The 27,619-nt window shown below is 36.6% G+C and overlaps 1 protein-coding gene and 1 pseudogene across 9 annotated transcripts in view; both read left to right on the top strand.

The window, feature by feature from the left end:
- Exoc4 (exocyst complex component 4) overlaps positions 1-27,619 on the top strand; it is an 816,538-nt gene that overhangs the window by 730,934 nt on the left and 57,985 nt on the right. For all 8 annotated transcript variants that reach the window (XM_021237603.2, XM_004856313.4, XM_087204413.1 and 5 more), the window contains 3 exons: positions 11,274-11,415; positions 21,056-21,234; positions 24,183-24,342. In XM_021237603.2, coding sequence (XP_021093262.2) covers positions 11,274-11,415; positions 21,056-21,234; positions 24,183-24,342 — 481 coding nt within the window. The remainder of the gene's footprint in view (positions 1-11,273; positions 11,416-21,055; positions 21,235-24,182; positions 24,343-27,619) is intronic.
- On the top strand, positions 1,349-4,144 carry LOC106010375 (protein SET-like; annotated as a pseudogene). Its single transcript, XR_015448676.1, has one exon. The product of XR_015448676.1 is annotated as a protein SET-like (transcript).

Raw genomic sequence — 27,619 nt, 5'->3', positions numbered from 1 at the left:
AGACTTTTGTTTGTATTTACATTGTTGTTCACATGGGTTTTTATTTCTGATATTATCTTTTATGTTTTATAAGCAAGTAAACAGCTGATGTGAAAATGTTAATATCTATTCTAAGCACTGACTACATATTTGATATTTTATTTTATTGATATCTTATTTTCCTGCTAAGTACATATTGTACAATATAGTAAGATGCTTGTGACAAAAGAAGACGAGAGGTGTCAAGAATGGCCTGTCATACAAGAAAGTAAGCACATGTGCTGTCAGTGTAAGCGAGATGTGTGCATGGAACATGCATTTGTTATGTGTGAAGACTGCCTTAAGTGTGGCAGTTGAAACAAAGATTGTTTCTGTGGTAGACTTCTGTTTATATTTACATTGTGGTTCACATAGGTATTTATTTCTGATACTATCTTTTAGATTTTGTAAGTAAGTAAGCAGCTGATGTGAAAATGTTGATGGCTATTCTAAGCACTCATTAGATACTTGATATTTTATTTTATTGATATCTTATTTTCTTGCTGAGTGCATGTTGTACCGATATGAGGGCGTGTGATATAGGACTTCCAAATAATCTAAATAATGTAAGGGAAATATTATAACTCCAAATCTGCTAGATATCTGAAACACTGAGTTCATGTTCTCTAAAATCAAAAAATGAATTCTAGGAGTAATGGAGGTTAAGAGAAGGGAGTATTTATTGAGGGAAAGACAGCTCCTGCCTGAGAGGGACAGAAGGGGACACCCAGAAAGTGGGATGCCACCAAGCCCACTTCTCAAGGGTGTTTTGACCAAAGCTACGAGGTGAGGTGGGTTCAAGGTGGGACAAAACTATAGTTAACTAATAAGATTAAAAGTATAGTCACTTAGGTAATATTGATTCGATTGGAAATCATAAGGTGGGTATGAAGTGGGACAAAACTAGGGTCATCCAATATTAAAACAAGTATAGTCACTTAGGTAATACTGATTAAATAGGGATGAAATGGGGAAGCAAGTCTACATGGAATGAATGAGGATTTTCTGGGAGAGAATGGACTAGGGAGGTTTTGATCTTCCACCTAGGTGATTGATACCTATTTAGAATGTCAATCACTGCTGTTCAAAATGTATAACTGAGGGGAGAGCGAGCAGCGAGCGGGAGCGCGGAGCCCGAGTGAGGGAGCTAAAGCGCTCGCCCGCCGCCGCCGCCGCCGCCGCCGCCTCCCCTCCGCTAGCAGGAGCCCCAGCCGGGGCCGGCACGCCGGACCGAGCGGGCGCCCGCGCGTGTGGCGTGAGGGAAGCCGCCTGCCCGCCCGCCCCCTTCGCCTTCCCTTCTCTCCCCCGACCGCGGAGCAGCGCCAGGTGAGCGCCGGCGGCCAAAGTCAGTAAAAAAGAGCTCAACTCCAACCACGACGGGGCCGACGAGACCTCAGAAAAAGAACAAGAAGCAATTGAACGTATTGATGAAGTACAAAATGAAATAGACGTAATGAACAAGCCAGTGAGGAGATATTGAAAGTAGAACAGAAATAGAACAAACTCCGCCAACCATTTTTTCAGAAGAGGTCAGAATTGATCGCCAAAATCCCCAATTTTTGGGTAACAACATTTGTTAACCATCCACAAGTGTCTGCACTGCTTGGGGAGGAAGACGAAGAGGCAGTGCATTATTTGACCAGAGTCGAAGTGACAGAATTTGAAGATATAAAATCAGGTTACAGAATAGATTTTTATTTTGATGAAAATCCTTACTTCGAAAATAAAGTTCTCTCCAAAGAATTTCATCTGAATGAGAGTGGTGATCCATCTTCAAAGTCCACTGAAATCAAATGGAAATCTGGAAAGGATTTGACGAAACGTTCAAGTCAAACACAGAATAAAGCCAGTAGAAAGAGACAGCATGAAGAACCCGAGAGCTTCTTTACCTGGTTTACCGACCATTCTGATGCAGGTGCAGATGAGTTAGGAGAGGTCATCAAGGGTGGTATTTGGCCAAATCCCTTGCAGTACTACTTGGTTCCTGATATGGATGACGAGGAAGGGGAAGGAGAAGAAGATGATGATGATGATGAAGATGATGAAGAAGAAGAAGAAGGATTGGAAGACATTGATGAAGAAGGGGATGAGGATGAAGGTGATGAAGATGATGATGAAGGGGAAGAAGGAGAGGAGGATGGAGAAGATGACTAATTGAACACTGATGGATTCCAACCTTCTTCCCCCCCCTTTTTCCCTTTTTTTTTTTTTTTAAATTTTCTCCATTCTCTGGGAGCAAGTTGCAGTCTTTTTTCCCCCCTCTTGTGCCCAGTTGCCCTGTTCTTGAAGTCTTTTCTCAAACACCGTGGTTCTCGACTTACTTTGTGGGAAGATGCCTTGAGCAGAACACAATGGGAAAAGGGTCTCAACAACCTTCTGTCCTAAATTCATTTTGATCCCCTCCTGTCTCACACAAACTGTATGGAATCAACACCACCGTGCTCTGTGGGACAAAAGAAAACCCTTCAGCTCCCTTCGCTCTGCGAGAAGCTGGAGGGCGCTCGGCCCCTGTGTAGTAGTGCATAGAAGTCTAGCTCTTTTCCTCGTTTCTCTGTATATTGGGCTCAGAGATTACACTGTGTCTCTATGTGAATATGGACAGTTAGCATTTACCAACAGGTACCTGTCTACTTTCTCTTGTTTAACAAAAGAAAAAAAAACTTTAAAAAATGGGGTATAGAAGATCAGCAAAGGGTGGGTTTGAGATGTTTGGGTGGGTTAAGTGGGCATTTGACAACATGGCTTCTCCTTTGGCATGTTTAATTGTGATGTTAACAGACATCCTTGCAGTTTAAGATGACACTTTTAAAATAAAATCCTCTCCTAATGATGACTTGAGCCCTGCCACTTGATGGGAGAATCAGCAGAACCTGTAGGGTCTTATTTGGAATTGACATTCTCTACTGTAATTTTGTTGGTTTATTTTTAAATTCTTTTTTGTTTTCACTGGAAAGGAAAAGGTGATGCGCAGTTTTAAACGTTCAAAGTGTACAAGTTGCTTTGTTACAATAAAACTACATGTGTACATAAAAAAAAATGTATAGTTGATAATGTGAAATAGGAAGAAAAGACCAAAAGGGGTAGGGAAAGTGAGAGGGGTAGGAGAAAGGAAAGAAGGAAAGGAAAAAAATGTGAGAAAAAGGAAAAAATGGAAACAAAGTCTTTGTAAATAGGGAGGGGTGGAGGGGTTGAAAGGAAGGAAGGAGAATGGGAAAAAAATAAGAACCAAGATACATCATGTAAAGGTACAAGTTCCCAATGATGAATATAACGGTGTATTGTATACCTAAAATGTACAAATAAACTTAATGAAAAAAAATACTGCTGTTCATCCCTAGGAGAAGTATAAAAGCGTAATAGTTCCTCTTTTTTGAATCCTGGCCTTCAGTAAATGGGCCTCAGTTGTCTTCTATATTAACTCCCTCAAGGGCCTGGCTCTGTCTCAACTACCCACAGTGTATCTAATTAACTCTGCTGTCTGCAATAGTACAGTATAATAAGCTATTGACAAAAGAAGAACACAAGAAAGGTAATAAGAGTGGCCTGCCACACAGGAAAGGAAAGTAAACACATGTGCTATCAGTGTAAGGAGATGTGTGCATGGAACATGCAATTGTCATGTGTGAAGACTGCCTTGGGTGCAAACAGTTGAAGCAAAGATTTTTTTTGTTGTAGACTTCTCTTGGTATTTTCATTGTAGTTCATAAAGGAATTTATTTCTGATGTTATCTTTTAGGTTTTGTACGCAAGTACACAGCTGATTTGAAAAAGTTGATGTTTAGTCTAAACACCAAATACACATTAAAAATTTAATACTTTATTGACGTTTTATTTTCCTGTTAACTACACATTGTATAATATAATAACCTCCTGACAAAACAGCAAGACCAGTGAGATGTCAAGTATAGCCTACAAAAATGTCAGGAAAGCAAAATGTGTACTGTTAGTGTAAGCAATACGTATGTATGGAACCTGCTGTTGTTATGTGTGAAGTCTGCCTTAGGCGTGATAATTGAAATAAAGATTATTTTTTGTAGAGTTCTATTGGTATTTTATGGCAAGTCATATAGGAATTTTATTTCTACTGTTATTTTTTAGACTTTGTGCACCAAAAAATAGTTGATGTTGAAAATCTTGATGATTTTTTGTAAATGATAAATATTAAAAATTTAATACTTTATTTTTTATATATTTTCTGGTAAGTACTCATTGTTTAATATAATAAAACATAAAATTAATAATTCAGTAGTAATAGTCTGAAGAATAAACGTGAGTATACCCACAAAAATGTACCAATATCAAAGGATCTCACAATTATTTATCAGACCTTATAACCCATTGCTCTAGGAGCTAGGAAGATGCCAGTGCCACCATTTTCTAAATAGGAAAATGGAATATTGGAAATTAAATAATTTTAGGTTAGAGCAGATATCAGTATGTGATACCTGTCACCCTGTACAAATAAGAGGATTCAGAAATCATTAATGTACCAAAATTGGATCTCCTAAAATGTTTCCAGTGAGAAAGTCTCATGGCATCACTCATCATTTTTTCTATCTTCTAAAAAATTTGATTTAAAAAAGAAGTTTGATTTCACAGTTAACCTTACTTTTCCTACCATGATAACTCTTTCCCTTTTCAATTTATCACTTTCATGACAGCTGATACCAGTGTAAGCTAATGTTACCACAATTTTGGATAATATTGCAGATGCACAAGGACATCCTCATATGAATCAATTAAAGAAGTCACAGTAAGTTGCCATTGAAAATGTAGCAGCTGCATCCTTGAAAACAGATGCTCTTCTGGGTCTGAATGAGTCCAATTTTGACTAATTTTAAGATCTAAACAGATTTTAGTCTGGTTAATATTAGGATATGGAACCACTTGAGACATCCTAATGTCCTCGACTGATTGCTTCTCCATGACAGTATGTTGGCTTTCCTTGAGAGATGCTGGGAATTTGACATGCTAAGGATTATATGTCAACAGAAAAGAGAAACTCCATGTCTTAGCTGCAGAAAGGTGGATTAACTAATCATGAAGACTTTTAAAGGGCTTCACAGTCTATAAGAGAAGTACTTGGACTATAAAGATTAACCAGAATTGTATGAATTGTATTTCTGCAAGATTGCTAAATAGCTTAGAAAACTAACTATAATGAACTACTTCCGCATCCCCACTTTCTCCCTAGATTACAACCAGGAAACCAAGGAGAAAGTTATAAGCATAAATGAAAAGTGTTCCTTCTTTATCAGCTTGTTATTGTGTGAATTCTCTGTCAAGTTATGTTGGTCAATTTGAAATCATTAGTTCAGTTTAATTAAAAAGGCATTGATTGAGACCCTGCAATGATTCCAGTTATTCTACTGGCTTTACAATGGGGAAAAATATGTATTATCCTTGTCCTAAAGTATTTAGTGGTCTAGAAGGGAGACATACTGATAACTTTAGTGGTACATGATAACCACTTCTTTGAAGGATGTGAACAAGAAACACCTGAAAGAGACACTGATCCTGCCCTAGAAAACATAAATAGTTTGGAAAGAGAGGAGCCCAAAAAAGTACAGAATCATAAAACAATGATATTTTTAGGAAACTTGCTTCAAAAGATTTGTAGGTCAGAGGACCAGGCTTAGAAGATAAGTTGGAGAAAAAGAAGAACCTAGTAAGAGATAGAGAAAAACTGGAAGGTTGGGTAGAAATCATAATTCATGGAAAGCCTTGGTAAGGAGCTTAGACTTGATCATATAAGCAGTGGAAACTTTGATATGATTTGTATAAGAAATCAACGTAACCAAATTTGTGTTTAAGATAAATAATTCTATTTACCTAATTCATGTTAACAAGATGAAAAGAGGTCAAGCAAGAGACAAATGCACCAGTGGAAGGGACTTATTGCTGTATTCTGTAGAAGAAATGAGGTGTAAACCAAGACAGTGGCCATAGGTAGAAAACAGAGAAAATAAATATTAAGAAAACATTTAAATAAAAATAAAATTGGCAGAAATTAGTCTTTGTTGGAAAGGAAGGATCAAAGATTATACTGATATTTGTAGCTCTGATTTCTAAATTGATATATCACTGACAGAAATGAAATTCAGGTTAGAGAACAGATGCCAAAGAAAGATAATGCATTTAGTTGGTTTTGTTTGTTTGTTTGTTTTGGTACCGGGGATTGAACTCAGGTCCTTGCACTTGCAAGGCAGGCAGAGGAACCACTGAACTAAATTGCCAGCCCTTGTGTTTAGTTTTTAAAACACAGTGTTAGAGATGTCTAGGGGATGCACAGGTAGCAATATCTTGAAAGAAATAATCAAATGAGGTTTAAGAGCCATTCTCTCATAGACAATAGTGCAAGCAGTGGTAATGGATGAGTTAACCCAGGACATAAGGACAAGTAAGGAGGACCAAGAGAGGAAAAAATTCCCCAGGAACACCAACATTTATGGGTGGGACCAAGGAAGAGAATTCAGCGAAGGAAACTGTGCAGAAAATACCAGGGAGGTCAAACCACACCAAAAGAACATGCCATATAAGCCAAAAGAAGACATAATTTGAAGAAATAAATGGGCTTTGATGTCATATGTAGCAGAGAGCTTTAATGGGACCAGGACTGAGAATTATCCAGTGGACTTGGAAATTAGGCTATCATTGATCATTGTCAGAATAATTTTTAATAAAGAGATTAAGGTAGAAATGAGATTATGGTACCCTGAGGAATTTTTAATTTTAAGATAGGATCTCACTAAATAGCCAAGCTAGTGTAAAACTTGAAATCCTCCTGCCTAAACCTCCTGAGTAGCTGAGATTATGGCCATACACCAACAGACCCAACTTGAAGTCCTAGTAAGAATCTGGGTCCTCATGAGAGAAGTAATAGGGAATAGATTGAGGAGCAGCATGAATATGGAAAAGTTACTGAGAAAGGAACAGGAACTAAACAAGCAACAGTGAGGGAAAAAGGACTGACAAGTGGTATCGAAAGTTTTCATTTTTCATTTTTATTTATTTACTTTAATTGTGGCACTGTGGTACTCGGGATGTAATCAAGATCTTCCCACTGAGCCACTCCCCTACTTTTTTTTTTTTTCCTGAGACAGGGTCCTGCTAAGTCACTAAATTGCCCAGGCTGGACAATCCTGCTTCATCCTCTCACAGTGCTAGGATTACAGGAATGTGCCACCATGCCCAGTTTTTTGGTTTTGTTTTGCTTTGTTGGGTTTTTTGGGGGGTGGGGGGTGAGATTAAAATCCAGAACATTTTATTGGCAACAGTTGTACTTTTGCTTGGTCTTCCTGTCAAAGGATGAATTCTAGACTTGATCCAGGATTAGACAGAGCTTTGGCTAGCTTTAGTGAAAAGAGAAGAACTAAGTGTGTTGAGGTTCCTGGTAAATGAGTAGCTGAGGGGATCAACTGTGCAAACCATGCTGAGGGCCCTGAAAGTGACCTAATCTACAAGGAAAGCTTGAAGGGATTACCACGTGAAAGCTGGACAGCAGGTATAATGGAAAAGAGAGTATGAGAGAGCTAAAAGAGAAAAATTTTAATCTTCAGACATGACACTAGAACTTAAATTTTCGGAGGCTGAAAGTAGAATTTTACATGGCAGCAAATTATTATTATGTAACCTATAGTGATTTAAAGAGGTATTTATTTTCCTACTAGAACAAGAAAGCTGAAGGCAAACTTGTTGATGTTGCTCAGTCGTCCAGCAATAAAACCAGCATCTGGTTCCTGATCTTTTCTTGGGAAAAATGGGGGGAGTGAGGGGACTTAAGGGAATGGCACCAGCCTCAACTCTCCCCTTTTATCAGGAAAAACAAAATCTTCCCAAGAGTTACAGAAGACTACTTAGGAGGTCACTGACCAAACTCTGTCACGTGGCCACCTTTAGCTACAAGCAGGACTGGGAATGCAAATAATAATCCTTTGCAGAATCTAGAATAGAGTTGAATAAGGAGAGGAATTGGAATAACTGTGTTTTCACCAAAAAAAATTTAAAAATAAGAAATAAAAGCAATGTCTGCTTGAGAGAACAAGGTTCAGTTTCCTCATGTAGAACTAGTATTTTATAAAGCTCAATCCGTGTAGACCATTCTGATGTGAGGAGCAATCCCTGTGATAAATATGAAATCAGCCTCTAAAAGAGTATGTGCAGTTGTGGTGGGAGGGGTGTCCAGTAACTTAATTTCTTGACTATAATCTCCCAAACAGATCTGTCAGCATTGCCTTTTTGTGTATTTCCATTTGACATTTAAAGGTAGTTAATTGTTTTGTGTTGTCTTTGTTTGCTATGCTCAGCCTTTTTTTGTTCCATATATTTTTTCTTATTAAGAAAACTAAATTTCAATAAGCCCTCAGGAATTTATAAGCCAGCTTTTCTGTAGAGCTCTGGGTATTATTTTTTCATTGCATTAATAAAAGGTTATATTTTTTGCTGTGGGTTACATTCAAATGCAATATACAGTGTGTCACTACTCAAAATTACTCTTACCTTGCAGCTCAACTTGCCATTGACTTACGCTGCTTAGATTTTTTTTTCATAGTTTGACAGTACCAATTTCCACATGATGAAATTATGTATTTCTGCAATTGGAAAGTATAGTTTTTCACTTTTTGGTTGCATTTTTGTCCAGAATCCTCTTGATAAAATTTGGTCAATTAATATAGCTTTGGACCTTAGACCATTCTGGGCCTGACTTCTGCCTCTTCTTATTGATATACACATAGGTAACTCTTCTTGCCATAATGTCACAGGACAGAGGAATCTAGAAACTGAAAAGCCCTAAAATGCTTTAAAATATTCTAACAGTGTTACTTACAGTCCCTTTCACCTAGCCTGCCATATGAAACATTGTGAAAGCAAGGCTCTTGCCTTATAATCAAATAACATGAATAACGTTACCATTACAAAGGGGATGCAATGTTGTATCACCCTCCAGCAGATCGACCGAGTAAACATCTAGGATGATATCAAAACTGGTAATAATTTAAAAATCTATATTGCTACAGTCCCTTCCTCCTTATACATCAGTTCTTTTGAGCAACATTTGCTTTTTTATGTTTATCATAATTATTTTAATTGATCAGAGTCTGGCTCCACAGAAGATAATTTAGCCTTATAAGTTATACATCTGGATTATCTATCTGGGACCTTGTCTGGCCTTGACAAAGTTTAGGAATTGATCCAGCACTGAGAGACCATAACTGTAGATACTGCTACAACCAGATGCTGACTCCCCATCCTGTAAAGTGAGCCTGCCTCTCAAGTTAGTCAGGGATGCCTCATCAAACCCCATGTTTCCCAAATCAAGGGAGCCAAACAATTCTATATGCTGGGGGTGGGGGGATGTACAGATAGAAAAGAAAACAAATACTGTTAAATGGAAATTGAACTTACAGACTGAAGTATTTTGTAAGTCCTGTGTGGCTGTAATTAATCTTAAGACTCAATTTGAACAAATAACAAGCTAAATAATAAAACTATTTGTTTCTGATTTATAGTAATATTGAGTAAGCTTCATGTACTATTGTTGTGTTTTACTTATATTAATCTGTTCAACTTCCTGATAGAAGTACTATTATCCTCATTTTACAAAAGGAACTAAGGCAGAGAAAATTTAAGTAATTACCTCTTTGTCACATAATGTAAGCGGTAGAAACACAGAACTCATGTACTTAGCATGTAAAGCACTAAGAGAAATTTTAACTTTGTAAAAAATTTTTGTTAGTACATGTTTGCAATACATTATGAATACCTGCATTGTGGGTAGTTGGTACATGCAGAAGAAACATTCAATTTCTTTTTGCGTCCCCTTCCCCTCCCTCCTTCTTCTGTCTCTTAGTCTCCCTCCCATTTGCCAAAGACCCATCTTCCTGTTTCCTATTGTCTGTCTTTTATTTTACTTTTGATTTATTCATACTTTTGATTTCTCATACAAGAAAAATCATTATTTTAAGCAGTGTGTCTGATTTATTTCACTTAACATTATTGATTAAAGGTATATCCATTTTCCTACATATGACTCAAGTATATCCTTCTTTATGGTAGAGAAGTACTCCATTGTGTGTAAATACCACAGTTTCTTAATCCATTCATCTGTTGATGGACATACAGACCACTTTCATGATTTAGCTATGATGAACTATGCTGCTATAAACATGGATATGCATATCAGTCTAATATGATGGGTTTAAGAGATATTTTAAATAATGTCAAATTATTGTTGATGATATTTGAGAAATTGTGGAGAGCTGAAAATTGAATCGAATTCTAGACATAAACAAATATAGCTCACTTTTTTTGCTGCTCAGTATTTTCTGGAAGAAAATGTTTAAATGTTTTTTAAATATTTTCATAAATTATTTTAGATATAGAAGGTAACTCTATCCAATTTTCCAAAAAGACCTTCTTAGAACATTTCATTGGCTGTAAGCTATATATGAGTTAAAATGGAATACAGCGCACTACCATTTCCACTCCAGATTTTATGCCTCAGTGCAAGGAGCAGGGGATCTAGAAAAAGTACTATTTATGCTGGTCAGGCCCCTCTGTAGTATTTAGTCTGCTTTGTCCTGAGTTCCACATTTCAAAGAGATATAGAACAGTTGGAATGTTTTGGTCAATACATTTTAAGAATTATAAAATTATTTAATCCAGTTATTTGAAGAATAATTGAAGAACTGAGAACATTCAGCATGGAAAGGGAAGACTTCAAGGAAACCAGTAGAGGTATCTTCAATACATGAAGTAGTGACACACAATAGAATGACCAGAGTTAGGTAGAATGAGAGCCAATCATGAGAAGTCAATGAAGACAGATCCTGGGCTTTGTTGTGAGAGAATCAGATATTTCAGAGATGGAAGAGGCTGCTTCAAAAGGTATTAGTTTCCTTTCACAAACATTTGTGTGAGTGCAACAAGAAGCTGAACAGCCACTTGAAGGTATACAAAAAACACAAGCACAGAACATTTAGTCAAGTCACCCAACTGTACAGGCCACTTCCAGCTCTGAGGTCGTGTTTCAGTCATTCTCTGAATTGATTCCAGACAATCAGCTGAGCTCCCATAGTTAATCAAGTACAGATTACATCAAACATGTCTTATACTTCTAATGCTGCCCACATTAGCACTGGCCAAATTGGTTACAAAAAAAATAACAAGATGAACAAGAAAATAATAATGTATTCCAAAAAAGTCAGTAGGCATGAATGAAATGATTGATGTTTTGTCCTCACTCCTTTTTCTAGTGCTTTCTCCTGCTCAAGAGAGCCATGTGAACATGGACCTGCCCCCTGTCTCCGAGCAGATCATGCAGACTCTGAGTGAACTTGCCAAGTCCTTCCAGGACATGGCCGACCGCTGCTTGCTGGTCTTACATCTGGAAGTGAGGTATGACTCAGCCGAACACAGGACTTTGTGATGCCAGTGCACTATGGGTTATCCATCACTTGCTTATTTCTGGGGCTCATCACCATAATTTGTGGTGTTTATTGATGATGTCCTTTTTCTTTAACATGATTTTTAGCATTATTCAGTCACTTTTTAACCATTTGAGCTCTTGCTTTTTTGTGAGTGTGATGACTCAGAGTAGACATGGCCTTTGAAGCCAGAACACCCTGGATTTGAGTATCTCTACTGACTTACTAGGTGATCTGAGGTCATCTAAGTAACATTGCAAGCCCTCTGTTTCCTTTTCATAAAAATGGAAATGGTTGTTATGTACATGTACCAACTTCCCACAATGAATGTAATCATTATGTCCTACAAACATGTACTAATAAAAATTAAAATTTTAAAAATGGAAATTCCTAACTTAGAGAGATATTATAAATGAAATAGATAATTAGCAAAATGTATGCCATATAGTAAGTGCTCAAAATATGGTAGCTTTACAGTTATGATGACCTTACTGTCACTGTTATTTTTACTAAAGTAAAAAGAAAGGAATATATAGATACAAGAACCATGGTCCTCTCCTTCAAGGAACTTAAAATCCAAATGAAGAGAATAATAATTCAAGAACAGATTCAGCTAGGGAATAAACTTCAAAGCATAACAGCAAAAAAATAACACATTTCTAATGATGTCATGTTCTTAGCCTGTGTTCCTTCTGCTACAGTGCAGAAAATTCTGTTTAGCTTTAGTATTTTTTTATTATTGAAGAGATGGAAAGGGAAGAAGAACTAAAAGCCTCCAGTTATTCATTCATTTATTCAACAAATACTTACTGAGTGCCATCTCTGCACCAGGCAGAGTTCTAAAAATTGAGGTACCCCAATGAACAAAACATTCAAGACCCCTGCTCCCGTGAACAGCATTCTACTGACAACATTCTACTGTTGGGGGCAATGACTAGACCAAAAAAGATAATTTCAGATAAGTACAACTAAAGTAGTAATATGACATAGTGGGATCAATCTGCTATTCAATAGAAAGAAAATGTGAACTGCAAATGCAAGCCACATCATTTAAAATGTTCTAATACAAGGTGAGCATCACTAATCCAAAAAGTCCAAAATTTGAAATCCTCCTTGGATTTTGGAGTATTTTGGATTTTTAGATAAGGGATGTTCAACCGATAAAGTCTGTGTGATTATTCCTAAATTCAGAAAACTTCTGCTCCTAAGCATTTTGGATAAGAGATACTCAATTTACAGTAACACTTGAAAAAATAGAAACAAGTAATTCACTTATAATATTTTTACTTTATGTAGTATATCTGATGTGTTATTTTAACATGTAATTAACAAAAATGATTAATGAAATATCTTGTTTCTTTGTACTAAACCTTTGGACTCTGCACCTTTTATATTTTTTATAGCAATTTGGACAAGTGACATTTCAAGTACTCAGTAGCCACATGTGGCCAGTGTGTATTGGATAGTGCACAGTGTATGTGATTGGTTAGGAATGGGAGGAGTTGTTTGTTTTTAAAGAGTAGTCAGAGGAAACAACAGAGTGACAAAAAGAGCCAAATGGGGCCAGGGATTTAGCTTAGTGGTTCTACCACCTGCCTCACAAGCACAAGGATCCAAGTTCGATCCCCAGTACAAAAAAAAAAAAAAAAAAAGAGCCATATGTATAAACATTAGGGGAGAAAAGTTTCACACAGAAGGTTCAACACTCACAAAAGTCCTGAGACACAATCAAGTTTGGCAGTGAAGAGCCAGATAGGTCTATAGACTGATAAACAAGGCAGCTGGGAAGAATAAAAGAAAAAGATCCAGAAGACAGACTGGAGCCAGGTCATGTGAGGTCATGAAGCCTGACAAACTGTAGTATTACAGTCCAAGTGAATAATTCAGATTTTAATTGAAGTACATTAAGAAGCAGGAGAGAGACATTAATTAACATTTTTGAAAGATCACTCTGGGTGTATATGGAAAAGGAAGAAATATGAATGTAGGGAGAAATGTGAATGGAAATTAGGTGACCAGTTGACACCAGTTATGAGCACCAAGGTGACAGGGTGGAGGTCTGAAGGTATTGAATTTGGGACCTATACTAAAGACAGGTGATAAAATTTGTTGGAAAATTGGGCTGGTTAAAGAGGCTGATGTCAGTGAAAGAAGTAAAGCACTCCAGGAAAACCACCACCAGTTTTGGGGCCTGAGCAAACTGTGAAGATGCCAGGGCCATATTTGGATCAGAAAAACTGAAGAAGAGAAGGTTAAGATGCTTAGTAAACATCTAGGCAGCAATGTCAAGTGGACAGTTGGATATATACTTTTGAAACCTCAGGATCAGAAAGTGCATGATGTGGTAATGCATTTTCTTCTCTGTTACTTTAGAACATTATTAAAGTTGTGTCGAATATTTTATTTTACTTTAGAACGTTATTAAAGTTGTGTTGAATATTTTATTTTAAAATTTAAATCTAGTAAAGATTTACTAGATTTAAGTTTTAAAAGTGTAGACAAAACTGAGGCCCACAGTTCAACCTTTGGAATATGCTTAGACTCCAGTTATCAGTCAGATGCCTTTCAGGAGTGTTGATGTCACTTCTTTTGTGTGTCACTGCCCTTTTTCATTCCTCATTATCTTGCCCAGTGTGTTACTGTTTATAAATAGCATTGCAGACTTAGAATCTATTTTACTCCACAATATTTCTGAATTTTATTTCTTACATTAACCTCTCCCAAAATCAAGGCTCTTGCTATATTTTCTGATTTGTTTTATGATAAATTTTAGATTTGTTTTCTATTTATTTTCAAGCTGATAGTGAAATAGAGTGTTTTCTATGAATAGATAAATGTAACAGAAAAAGATGGGAAAAAAACCCTTAGTAATATTCTGCCCTGTTACCTGAGTTGCAAAGAAAATCAAGGGAACACCAAATTAATTACTCTCACAACTCCTGGAATTTATGCTATTGATTGTGTGTTGGCAAGACGTGTTCAACATTAAGAATTACCTACTTGTAACATAGCTAATTCCAAGTGGGATATTTTCAACACGTCTGAGTAAAATCTTTTAAATCCTTAACCTCTATTCTGCCCTTTTTATTTTTGTACATCTTGGCAATACTATTCTTATAATGCTGAACATGTTGTAGTCATTATTTATTAACTTTATAAGAAACCATACAATACTGTAATACCCATTGCTGTATCTCTTTCAACATCAGGTTAAAAACAGAAAAAATAATTTCAGACTGAATAATGAAAAAACCCTGAATTTTAGAGGCCTGGATGGAGAATTATTTCTCCTTGACCTTGAGAACACTAAATATGTTTATTTTCTTCTAAATTTCCACATTTCCACTTATAGCATGGTTTCAGCATTCAGATTACTTTCTTATGAAAATGCTCCATTTTGTTTTTGTTTCATTTGTGGCTCAGATGATAAATGTTGGCATACTTTATTCTGTCTTATCACATTAACAATGTCAGGGGGCACCATACAGTGATAATATAAAACAAATAAGATAGAGAACAGAAGGAACTGCTAAGTGGGGACCCAGAATGCAGGACTGGGGAGAGACCATCAGCTCCTCCAGCTGTGCCTTGTTCTTTGTTACAGATGTCCTGAACCTGGACCAGTTCTGTTGCGTATTATGTGCTCACTTAAAACATGCTTGATTCTTAAGAAGTAACTCATTTGAAACCCAGACAAAACAGGTTCTGTTTCCCCAAACAAAATCTATTGCTGTTTAAAGAAAATGAACTTGTTTATAGATTCTGTTTTCCCATGCAATCCACTTGCAAATCCAGTACACATACTGTACCCAAAAGGTACAGAGACTATGTGGCCCATATTATCCTTGTTGTGATAATCAACTATTATTTGATTTATTCCTCTCCTGCTTTGAAAAGTGTTAGAACTGAAGCTCTGTTGTCCATGAACTGGTGTGATAAAGAAGTGGCTGGTTAGGTACTGTGTCTGGCACTTTTAGCCAAGAAGCCACTATACTGAAAGAGCACAGATAGAACGAAAAAAAATCCATATAAAAGGAGATATGCAAGCTAGAAGTCCAGAACAACTTTAAATATCAATTTATCTTACTCTTGAAAATAGCTTTATATCCATAGCACATACTTTTCCTTAACATTGCTAAAGTTCAAACCAAAAATGTTCTCAAATCCAGCAAGTTCAATGTTGAAGAACCCATCCAAAGAGCAGTTGACATTTTACCTGTGTCACTTTTAACTACCAAGCAGCCTTTTCCACAGTTTGAGGCATAAGGTAGATGACACGCCCAAGATGAAAGACATGGTGACACCATTAAAAAATTATTGAGGTTTTTTACCCCTCTATTTGAACTTTAGAAGAAAATTAAATTGCCATTTGAGCCCAAGACGCCAACCAAGAATGTCACCTTTATCACCTGATTTCCCTCACCATCAGGAGGGCTCTAAGTGGGTTCAACAGTAACTGCCTGTCACTATTGGGATCCTAAGTGTGCACTTTCTGAAAATCAACCATCCCGCTGTGTAATCAGCAGTGTTTGCAGAAAACCTTAATGCCAAAGTCATGTTAAGGTCAGCAACAACATGCCAGAATTTAAAGGGAAAAAAACCTCACTTGAATTTGACATTCACAGATAATAGTTTAATTTCTTTTTAATCTCTAATAATTTGGGAAGAAGAAGATAATACCTTAAGCAGTGGCTGTCTCTCCTCTCTACCACCAGCTTTAGGATCTCATAAGCTCCTACCTCCAATTCAAAAGACTTTCCTAACCAGTCTTTCTACCTTCAGTTGATTCCATTTGAAGCTACATCCCTAGCTTTTTTTTTTTTTCTGAAAAGACCTCACTGAGTTGCCCACACTGCCTTCAAACTTGTGATCCTCCTGCCTCTGCCTCTTCGGTAGCTGGATTTACAGGCATGTGCAACCATATGTGGCTCATCAATCCACTTTTATACTGTGCCACACTAATCTTGCAAAGCTCATATCTAATTATATCATTTCACCTCCTAAAATTCTCCTAGGGCTCCCTATGGATCCTAAAATAAAGTGCAGATGCCTTAGATGAACTCCAGAGCCTGCGATTACCTGATGTCTGGCCAGCTCGCCAAGCTCACCTCATGCCTCTGTCATGTGATTTGTACGTAGCAGAAAAGAACCACTGGCCATTCCTCAGGACCATCCTCCATTAGTGTCTCAGACTTTTTTACATGGTCTTTCTGTTGTCTGGGCTTATATTGTTTATAATTTATTTTTTAAACCACTTTGGCATAGATGATTTGATGTCAACTAAATGCTATTTTCTTTAAATTTGTGCCACAGTAGCAATCAGTTGACCTAGTTATAAATCTCATTCCAGGGCTGTTCAGCTTTCATTATATCAGAAAGATCATGTTTGAGAGAGAACTGCAACCAGCACATGGATATTAGAATGAGTTTTAATTGGTGAAAATAGTCATGTTAAGATGCACACCTATCAGTGAAAAGGAACCATAGCTAAAACAGTTAGATTCCCTTGCATGAACAGGTGATAAGATTATCACAAACCTTACACAAAATCGTATTTCAAAATGGATCCTAGAGGTTGGAAGGTGTAGCTCAGTGATGAGTATATACTTAGCATGTACAAAGCTCTTGGTTTGATTCTCAGCACTATCACCACCACCACCACAAAAAAAAACAAACGCTATAGTAAAACTTAGAACTAAATGTAAAACCTAAAACTTCTAGAAGAAAATGTAGGAGAAAAAATGTATGGCTTTGTTTTGGCAAAGATTTCTTAAATATAATACCACCCATAAAAGAAAAAAATGATGTTGAATTTCATCAAAATTAAAAATCATTATTTTTTTTTAAAAAATCATTATTTTAAAGATGAGAAGACAAACCAAAGATTGAGTAAAAATATTTGCAGAATGTTTGATAAGGACCTTTAACCAGAAGATAAAAATAACTCTCAAAACTTAATAAGAGGGCCAGGGATTTAGCTCAGTGCTTCCACCGCCTGACTCAAAAGTGCAAGGTCCCGAGTTTGATCCCTGGTACCAAAAATACAAAACAAAACAAAAGAAAACTTAATAAGAAATCAAAGAACCCAATTTTTTAAATATTGGACAAGTGATATGAACAAATACTTCACCAAAGATATGTGGGTAGAAAATGAAAAATGCTCATCATCAGGAAAATGCAAATTAAAACAGCAATGAAGTACATCTATTAAAATGACTACAACTAGTCATTAGGAAAATTCAAATTAAAACAGCAATGAAATTCATCTATTAAAATGAGTACAACTTTTTATAAATGGATACACTGTGTGCTGGTGAGGATGCAAAGCAATTGGATGGAGCTCTTGTGCGTTACTGGTAGGAAATCAATATGGCAGAGATCCCTTGAAGAGCAGTTTGCCCACCTCTCATGAAATTAAATATTCATTTACCATATGATCTGGCAGTCCCACATCTAAGTATTTATTTACCCAAGAGAAATGAAAATTTATATTTACACAGAAACCTATGCATGTGTAGTTTTATTCGTAACCATTTCAAACTGGAAATAATCTCAGTATCAACTGGTGACTGGATAAATGGATAAACCTTCTACCATTCAGTGGAAAGTTACTCAGCAAGGAATAGGAATGAACAGTAACAGCATAATCTCAGATGTTTTATGCAAAATGAAAGAAGAGAAATAAAAAGCTGCATACTAAATGATTTCATTTAGATAACTTTCTGAAAAAGACAAAACTATAGGGATAAAAATAGACCAGTTCTTGTCAAAGACATCAAGTAGGGATTAATGCAAAGGGACACAAGGAGATTTAGAATGATGGCCATTTTCTATAACTTGACTCTCATGGTGGTTTTTCAGCTATATGCATTTGTCAAAACTAATAGTTGTACCCACAATATGGGAAAAAATCTTCACCTGCTCTTCCTCAGACAAAGGTCTACTATCTCGAATCTATAAAGAACTTAAAAAGATCAGACCTCCCAAATTTAAAGACCCAATCCGAAAATGGGCATCTGAAATGAACAGATGTTTCTCAGACAAAGAAGTACAAATAGCAAATAAATACATGAAAAAATGTTCAACGTCACTGGTCATTCGAGAGATGCAAATGAAAACAACGCTGAGATTCCACTTCACTCCAGAAAGAATGGCTGCTATCATGAAATCCACCAATAACAAATGCTGGCGGGGCTGTGGGGAAAGAGGAACCCTGCTCCACTGCTGGTGGGAGTGCAGACCGGTGCAAGCACTGTGGAAATCAGTATGGAGATGCCTCAAAGAACTAGGACTGGAAGTCCCATTTGACCCCACTATTCCACTGCTGGGGATCTTCCCCAAAGAATTCAAAGAATCATACCACAGTGATATATGTGCGCCCAAGTTCATAGCAGCACAGCTTGTGATAGCTAAAACTTGGAAACAGCCCAAATGCCCATCAACTGGAGACTGGATCAAGAAAATGTGGCTTTTTTTATAAAATGGAGTACTACTCAGCCATAAAAAATGAGAAATTAGAGACATTGATAGCTAAGTGGATGCACATTGAGGCCATACTCTTAAGTGAAATAAATAGGACACACGTGTAAATACTGAATAGTTTCTCTGGTGTGAGAAACTGAAAGTGTAAATAAGGACTAAAATATATAATAGGTAATGTGAAATAGGAAGAAAAGGGGCAAAGGGGAAGGAAGTGGGAGGGCTAGGGGAAAGGATAGAAGGGAATGGGATTAATATGAGAAAATGGAAAAATAGGAACAAAATCTTTGTAAATAGGGAGGACTGGAGGGGTTGAAGGGAGGGCTGGGCAAGGGTGAAAAATAAGAACCAAGAGAGGCTATGTAAAGGTGCAAATTTCCAATGATGAATGTCATTATATTGCATACCTAAAATGTACCAATGATTAGAATGAATAATCGATAATGCAAAATAGGAAGAAAATGTCCAAAGGGGTAGGGGTAGTGGGAGGGGCAGGGGAAAGGAAAGAAGGGAAAGGAAAAATGCTGAGAAATGGAAAAAATGGAAATAAAGTCTTTGTAAATAGGGAAGGGTGGAGGGGGTGAAGGGAGGGCTAGGAATGGGGAAAAAATAAGAACCAAGATGCATTATGTAAAGGTACAAGTTCCCAATGAGAAATGTAATTGTGTTGTATACCTACAATGTACCAATAAAAGAATTTAATAAAGTGCAAAAAACCCACAAAAACTAATAGTTGTATACATTGACAAGAGGAGGCAGAATTTTACTGTAAGTTATTTCTCAATGAACCTGACTAAAAAAAGAGAAATGGTAGGCAAGCCTGTTGTTGTATCATTAGAGATACTGTAACATGCAAGGTCCTTGCCGTCATCTATTTAGTAATATTTCTTTTTATCTGATGTCAGTTCTCTGGGTCATAGAACCCACCCTATCTCTGAATTAAGCTTATGTCTACCTGCAGCAAACCCTCCATTCAAGACAGAGTACCTAGAACAGAAAAGAGTTAAGACTTCACTGAGCTTACAGAAGCAGACTAAACTGTGTCTAACAATGGATGGTGTTCATTTGGAGTTTTTTGCTTTTTGAGGTTTGTTTTTTTTTTCAGAATAGATGTATGTGTGGTTGAATTTTTATGGCAATTTGGCTTTCATGACAACTTAAGCGGACTGTGGAGGTATAGCCAATCATTACCCCCATTAGACTTCTTTGGCAGTTATCAATTTCAACCAAAAGAACTTTAGAAATATAACTAAGACCTTTCAGCACAGAGATGCCCTTCTTCCTCAAGCTCACTCAAATATATTCTGAGATTCAGTATTTCCTTCTGTCATGAACCTTTCCTAACATACCATGACCAATTTCCATGGCACCCTGTGTAGATGGACTTTGAGTGAGATGCTGTCTCCTTTGTTCATTTTTTTTTTCTGGCTGCCCCTCTAAGTTATAGAGTTTTTAAGGGCACAAACTGTCTTATATCCTCAGAACCTAGCATGCTTTCTAACAAATTTGTAGATGTTCAGTATGTGATTTAAGTAGTAATTTAGCAGGAATACAAATAGTACTAATGATGACAGCGAACACTTTACTGTGCATTTTCCTTGTGGCAGTCACTGTGCTATACACTTTATATATAGTGGTTTCTCACTGTACTTCATGAGGTAGGAGGTATTACTATCCCCATTTCACAGATAGGAAAACTGAAGCACAGAAAGATAAAAGTAGCTTGCCTAAAGTCACACAGTCAGTAAATGTTGGAACTGGGAATCAGAACCACTAATCTCCCTCAAAAGCCTGTATTTTGTGGATCTGTGAATTCTGCCCTTTCATTCTCAACATCTGTTGAAAGATATAACGCTTTTTGTACTGTGCATATAATCCTGGCATTAGAAAGACCTTTAGAACTCATCCATTCCTTACCAGCACTGTATGGATAAACAAGCAAAGATCATATAACACACTTGCTCCAGATCACTCAGTTCTGTGGAAAAACTAAGATGGCTTTCTGATTGAAAACAGTTGGAAGGGTACATAAAAATCTATGAAGCCACTGATGCTTCAGATATTTTGGTGCTGTGTCACAGAAGATCATTATCTTCACCAGAGAGATTTATTGTTAACTATCTCTTTTTCAGAGTTCACTGTTTCCACTATCTCATCCCTCTAGCAAAAGAGGGGAACTATGCCATTGTTGCCAATGTGGAAAGCATGGATTATGACCCTCTGGTGGTCAAGCTCAACAAAGATATCAGCGCCATTGAAGAGGCTATGAGTGCCAGCCTTCAACAGCACAAGTTCCAGTATATCTTTGAAGGTCAGACCCTGTCCCTGTCTCTGGGAGTTTTGGGGGGAAAGAAGGGTGAAGGTTTTCCTAATTTTCTATTTTATTGATGTTCAGAACTTGTAGAAAAAAAGTCATTTGCTAAGTTTGGATTAAAGCTGCAATACCTAGCCTTGCTGTGTTTTACTAGGTAGATGATATGGCTGCCATCTGCTCCTGGTTGATAGGGAGATTTAATCCAAGATAATGCAGATGGCTGTCTGGCTGCCTACCTTGACAGGCCACTTCTGAGATTTGAATAAATACGCAGAATGGACTACAAATTAACTCAAGAGTTGCTCATTAAAGGAAAGAAAACACACATACAATAAGAGAACCCTGAAAAATATTTCATTAGGTAAAATTATCAATGGAAGGAGAAGTCTTCTCTCATAAAATTTATCTTGTCTAAAAAAAACAGAAGCCTATGGTTAGCAGCAATTTTTAGGAAGGCTACATCCATAAATGTTTCAGGCAAGAGCCATGCAGGGAAGGTGTGAAGAGGCAGTACTATCTAAAGATATCTGCCTTCAAAATTTTTTAAATTGTGGTGCTGGGCAAATAACTTTTCATGCTGAATTTCATTCATCGGACCCAGTCACTATAATAAATACCTGAGATAATTAACTTACAAAGATAAAGGGGTTATTTTGGCTCACAGTTTTAGAGGTTCTAACCCATGATCAGGCAAACACAATACCTTTAGGCTTCTCATAGGGGTGGGGAAGGTGATGTCAGGGAGCAAGTGGCAAAGCCAACTGTTCACCTCATGGCCAGGAAGCCAAAGGAAAGAGAAAAAGTCTGGGATCTCACATTTCCCCTGAAGGTTGGACCCTCGATGACCTGAGGACCTCCGACTAGACCCCACCACATGAGTTGCCAGCACCTCCCAACAGTGCCCACTTGAGAACCACCACTTGAGGGGAGGAGGGGCAATTATTTGAAGTATAGCAAACGCTTGTCAAGTTATATTCAATTATATTTCAAATTATATTCCCTTTGTATTTGGTTTGATTTGGTTAAACATAGACCTGAGTACCAAAAGTATCTTTTCTCACACAGAATTAAACCAGTTTTATTTAAGATAATTAAATACACTGTTTAAAGCTTGTAGCAAACGGATGGTGGTACAATGTCAGTGCATGGCCAAAGCTTACATTATGAAAAAGTTATGTCCCAGCGATTTTGGTCCCTCTAAAATCCTATTTTCCCATTCAGTTATAAAGATGAAGTCATAAAAATGGAGATGTGTTCTGAAAGAGATTTCAGTCAAAAAGTTAAGTGATTAAAGGGTTAGCGTTAGCTTGTGGCATTATGAATTTGGTGGCACCTTTAATTCTCTGCAGCTTAAAGCTGAAGTGTTCCCATGAAAAGCCACTTTTCCTTAACTACACAGAGCTTCCCCTTGGACCTTGGCTTTCCAAGCCCTACATAACAACATCCATATATTCATATGATAAAATTTATTTTTTTACAAGTTATGATTTCTTATTCTGTACAAACAGTACAATCACCTCATTGGCTATACTTTGGGCAGACCACATTATATCAGCACAGAGCAAATCTATACCTGAAGTCACAATATTGACACAGTAGAATAACAGCAGAACTTGACCTAGAAATATTTTTTATATAAATACAAGTAATCTAGCTTTAAATGTAGAATTCATAGTTGTGCTTCTTTTTCTTGACATAAAAGCCTCTTTCTTCATTTTAACTGGTACCACAGACAAGTTTGTGGTATTGAAGCAACATTGGGTGAATGTAGCTGAAGCAAAAGAGAGTGCATCTTCCTCTCCCTTTTCTGCTTTCATTTCAACCAAGGAGAAATATATTTTGTAAACAGAGGAAGCCAAAGAAGCTGAAGATGTGCCCTGCACTGCAGTCTGAACCATGAAGACTATGATTCCAGAAGAGAAAAATAGCAAAAAATAGTAGACTGCTTGTAACCTGTCATACTACCTTTAGCGTTCTAAATAAAATGTCCTCCTAGAGGCCAACTTTGGAAGAAGAAAAAATGAAGGAACATTTACCTATTTCCAAGTATATAGAGTTAACTCTAACTTTTAAAAATAATAACCCATATGTACTCACTTTTGAACCAGCATACTTCATTTTAGTTACATGGGACATCCTGAAGAAAACCTATTAGTTTGCTGATGTCCTGTGCCCCTCTCTGCCAATTTTTATAGACTCTACAGTGGTCCTTCAGATGGGAAAATAAACCACTTATAGAGCCACAGAAATGTCCAGAGATGTCTCATGGGAATTCAAAAGGTCACAATCTGCTTTTTCTTTACACTTTACTTTTTATTACATTATATTCTATTACCATTGCCAATGCATTATTGCCAGTAACTTTTTTACTGGTTGATTTTTACTTGTAAGTGTTGGGATTGGTTCGCATTACTGTCAGTGCCTCCATTTGTATTAATTTATTTTTACTTTTTAAGGTTCTTAATCAGCTTTTAAGCCAAAAGTATCCCCCTTTCTGTTATGTGGGAGGAAGGAGAAGCCATACAGATGTTTATACATATGTAATGCACAACAGGCCCAACAGATGTTCTTACATGTGTACTTTTCTGCTTCCCAGATATCTGTACATAAAGCCAAGAATTGCTATGCATGTTAATAGTTTATAACAACCCGGAATATTCTCTAAGCCCTTGGTATGGTAGCTTCAGGTGAATGTGACAATGCTAGAACTAGGGATGTAGTGGGGTTTGTTTACAGCACAAATTCTTCCCATTTCTAACCACTAGGTCCATGCAGAAATATTCTGAAATTATTGTGAGATGAACTGTTGCAGCCATCAGACAGGTTTTCTGTGGCCATTTAAATTTATGGCAGATGAAAAAAGAGTCATCCTGTGTGCAAGTTTCTGCCGGATGCCACTAATCTTCCCCGTCTTTCCTCCGCTTTATACTGTGCTGACCGTTCAGGCCTGGGACACCTCATCTCCTGTATCCTCATCAATGGTGCCCAGTACTTCAGGCGCATCAGTGAATCTGGCATCAAGAAAATGTGTAGAAACATTTTTGTTCTTCAGCAGAACTTGACCAACATCACCATGTCACGAGAAGCAGACTTGGACTTTGCAAGGTAAGAGGAAAGGTTGAACTAAGTTTCTTGTACCAAAGCTAGGACTCACTACCTGTAAAGCCATTTTAAATATTAGATTCTTAGTATTTTAAAAGCCTATTTTAAAAAAAAGAGTAAGAGATAGATATTCTTAGCTGATAGAAAATTTAATTCTACAAAATTCTGTTGAATGTTTAACATCCCTTAAGGAAATAGTTACTCCATCTGTCTAATCTAAGTTCTTCTTATTACCAAGCTTTTGTGACTTTTTTTCTGAATATAAAAGTAATATAGTCTTATTACATAAAATACTAAGATAATATAAAAAGATGAATCTAAACATTGCTGATAAGCCTTTGATTTAGAAACTATGATTTTTTTAGTGTACTTTATCCTGGCTTTTGGTGCATGTTGGTATATATATGTGTCTTTTTACATGTATCCATGCATATTTCTATTAATAAAATTGGAACTGTGTTAGTATAATTTTAATTGCATTTTCTCATATCTATAATGTTCATTAATACTGCTTGAAAACATTCCTTTTAATGCCTGAACAAATATTCCATGGTATAATGGAGTCATTATTTATTTTTTAACCATTTGTAATAGTTTCCTTTGTTTTTTTTTCTTAGTGGTAGATAACAAGAACCCATTTTTGTCACCTCTTCTGTCTTGTTCCCATTGAAACCAATCTCTTCTTGTTGTTTCCACTGGGAGAAAAATGGCTCTTCATCACCTCTCCTTCCCTTTTCTAGGTTTGCTGATCTCAATTTTTAATGTTTTTCTCATAAGACACTTTTTCAAACTTGAAAGTTAATTTTGTTTGCTCTTCATTTGGTCTTTAACACTGTTTATATTTCAAATAATCAGATCTTTAATGAAAGTTTAAACAGCTTTGAAGAGGGTGGGTGATAATAGCAGCTCTGTTGCTGTTTATACATAGGTAGATTATTCCATAAACCTTTTCATTTTCCAGAAGCTTTTGTGGCTGGGAAGTCATTTGTCTGTGATTGTCCAGAGTGCTTCTGCCTATTTATTACTCTGTGTCTTTTCATTTGATTTTTTGATTCTTGAAATGTTCAGGAAAATTGAAGCAATTATTGAGGTATTTAATGATATGATAAATATTCTGTTACTTTGACACTATGAAGATGTACATTTGAGAATCTTTGTTTTGAAAATGAACCACTTATGTTCATTTTAAATGTTTTTTGTTCCCCACACTACTATTCCATTTGTTGTGCTGCTACCTTGTTCCTTTGCTTTTTTGCCCTTCTGCTTCCCTGATTTTTTTCTTTTACTTGCAGGAAAGTGTGTGTGTGTGTGTGTGTGTGTGTGTATAATTTTTATGAAATTCTGTGTTTTAAGCTAAATTTGGTGGAAAGTCTTCCTTGCTCAGATTAAGGAAACCAGGTGTGACTGAATGCTGCATTTATTTGCCTTCTCTTATGGGAAATGATCTCATTATTGAATTAGTCTATTCATAATAACATTGACAAGAGGAAGTTAAGAACATGAAGGCCTGAGGGATATAGAGAACCATTACTAATTCTCTGAGGAGTATAATTCCTAAATTCAATCATCCTTTTTTAAATGATTTTTTTATTTAGCTAAAATAAATAAATTAATACAGTGCTTGGCAGACAGTACAGGGCTCAAACACATACTGGGAAAGCTGCATCTGAATCATGAAATGCTGACTGGGCAATATTGAGACTGGCATTAGTGGGCCACATTCCAGTGAACCGTTTGTTCAGGACAAGATTGACTGGCAACCCAGTCATGACTTCTCATAGTTGGATTTGTGAATTATGTCTGAGGAAGTAGGCAAAAGCTGAATGTGACCACTTGGGAAAGACTTACACTATTACTCTTCTTAATGAATTATGAAAGGAAACAAGCTAGGATAAACATATAGTATTGAAACATTATGCCCTTCCAATCCTGGTTTAGAAGACATCTTCTTACTAGATGGTAAGCTCTATCTAGATGGTAAGCTTCAAGAGACTAGAACTGTTATTTCAGTTCTTGAATCAGAAAAAATTATTGTTATGTGTATGGGATGAATATTGATGTCAAATCAAGGCTTACTTTGGTGCTTTTGAAGGGCTTGGATATTGACAGGTTAGTTTATCTTTAATACCCTGAAAGTCTTAACCAGCTGACATAGCAGTTTTCTTATAGGGTTATTTTTTTTAAAAAAGCATCTCCATTATAGTTTTTTTTAAGCAGCAAAAAGCATCTCCATTCTTTTTTTTTAAGCAGAAAGCATTGCAAAAAGTAATAATGTAGCCCTCCTAGTCATAGTCCCTTTCTCATTTTCTCTTGCTTTAATACAACACACTTTATAGCCTAATTTTTTTCCTTCCTTGTTTTTGGTAGAGACAGGTTTTGTGAAATGGGCTCCATCAATTGTATGGAATTTGAAACTATGTAAAATAAATATAACAGCAATACCAAAATAGCTAGAAATAATAGACTGCTGCAGTGTGCCTCAGCATTCCTTAACCAATGTCTAATCAGGCATGGACAGCATCTGTATTTCCAACAAATCTCTATAGGAATGTTATCTTCTAACACAGTAATTAATCACTGGTTGCCATGTGTCAGAAAACTTATTTAACAAGAAGTTACACAGTAGTTGCAGTTTTTTACTTTCATAGCCTTCCTGGCCAGTAGAAAGCATGACATTTTTCTGTACTAAAGAATGTGAGATCTGGAGTAATTCCATTTATGTTGAATCTTCTGGTCGTGGTATTGTTGTCAATCTCTTTCATACACACCTGTACTCTAATCTCTAATGGGAGAGTAAATCTTGGGTGAGCAAAAGATAAGACATCCTATAACCTTACCAGAATGATGAAGAGCCCATCCTTTGTGATAATAATCACTTGAGCTCTGCCATGGTTTTGACCTTTTTGACCCCATTGTTGATTTTCAAAACCAAAAAGATACTTTGTCCAAGAAAAAATGCTGTAGATTAGCTAGAAAGAAGAAGGGCTTCCTAAGTATACTTTTTTTGCTTCTTTCTTCACAAGTCATCTTAATTTGAACTCCCATGTGCAATTCCGTATTACAAGAAAGGTCTGAATGGGTGCTGAAGTTCCCAGCATAAATCTGGTAATCTTTGTAGAAGAAATGAAGTCATTATTCAAAAAGAGCATCCCAGAGTTAGTTTTTTTCCCCCTCGTTCTCCCTTCTCTCTTCATTTCTCCCATTACAGTGACCTCTTATTCTCCCTGTATCCTATCATTCTGCTTCCTGCTCTCCTCCTTCAAACTTTCATTGCTCTTTG

Source organism: Heterocephalus glaber, unplaced genomic scaffold (assembly GCF_053883595.1).
Source record: "Heterocephalus glaber isolate CG9 unplaced genomic scaffold, H.glaber_assembly_v1.0 deba00000546, whole genome shotgun sequence".
Taxonomy (NCBI): domain Eukaryota; kingdom Metazoa; phylum Chordata; class Mammalia; order Rodentia; family Bathyergidae; genus Heterocephalus; species Heterocephalus glaber.
The sequence above is the reverse complement of the archived record's forward strand: the minus strand, read 5'-3'. Positions and strand labels throughout refer to the sequence as shown.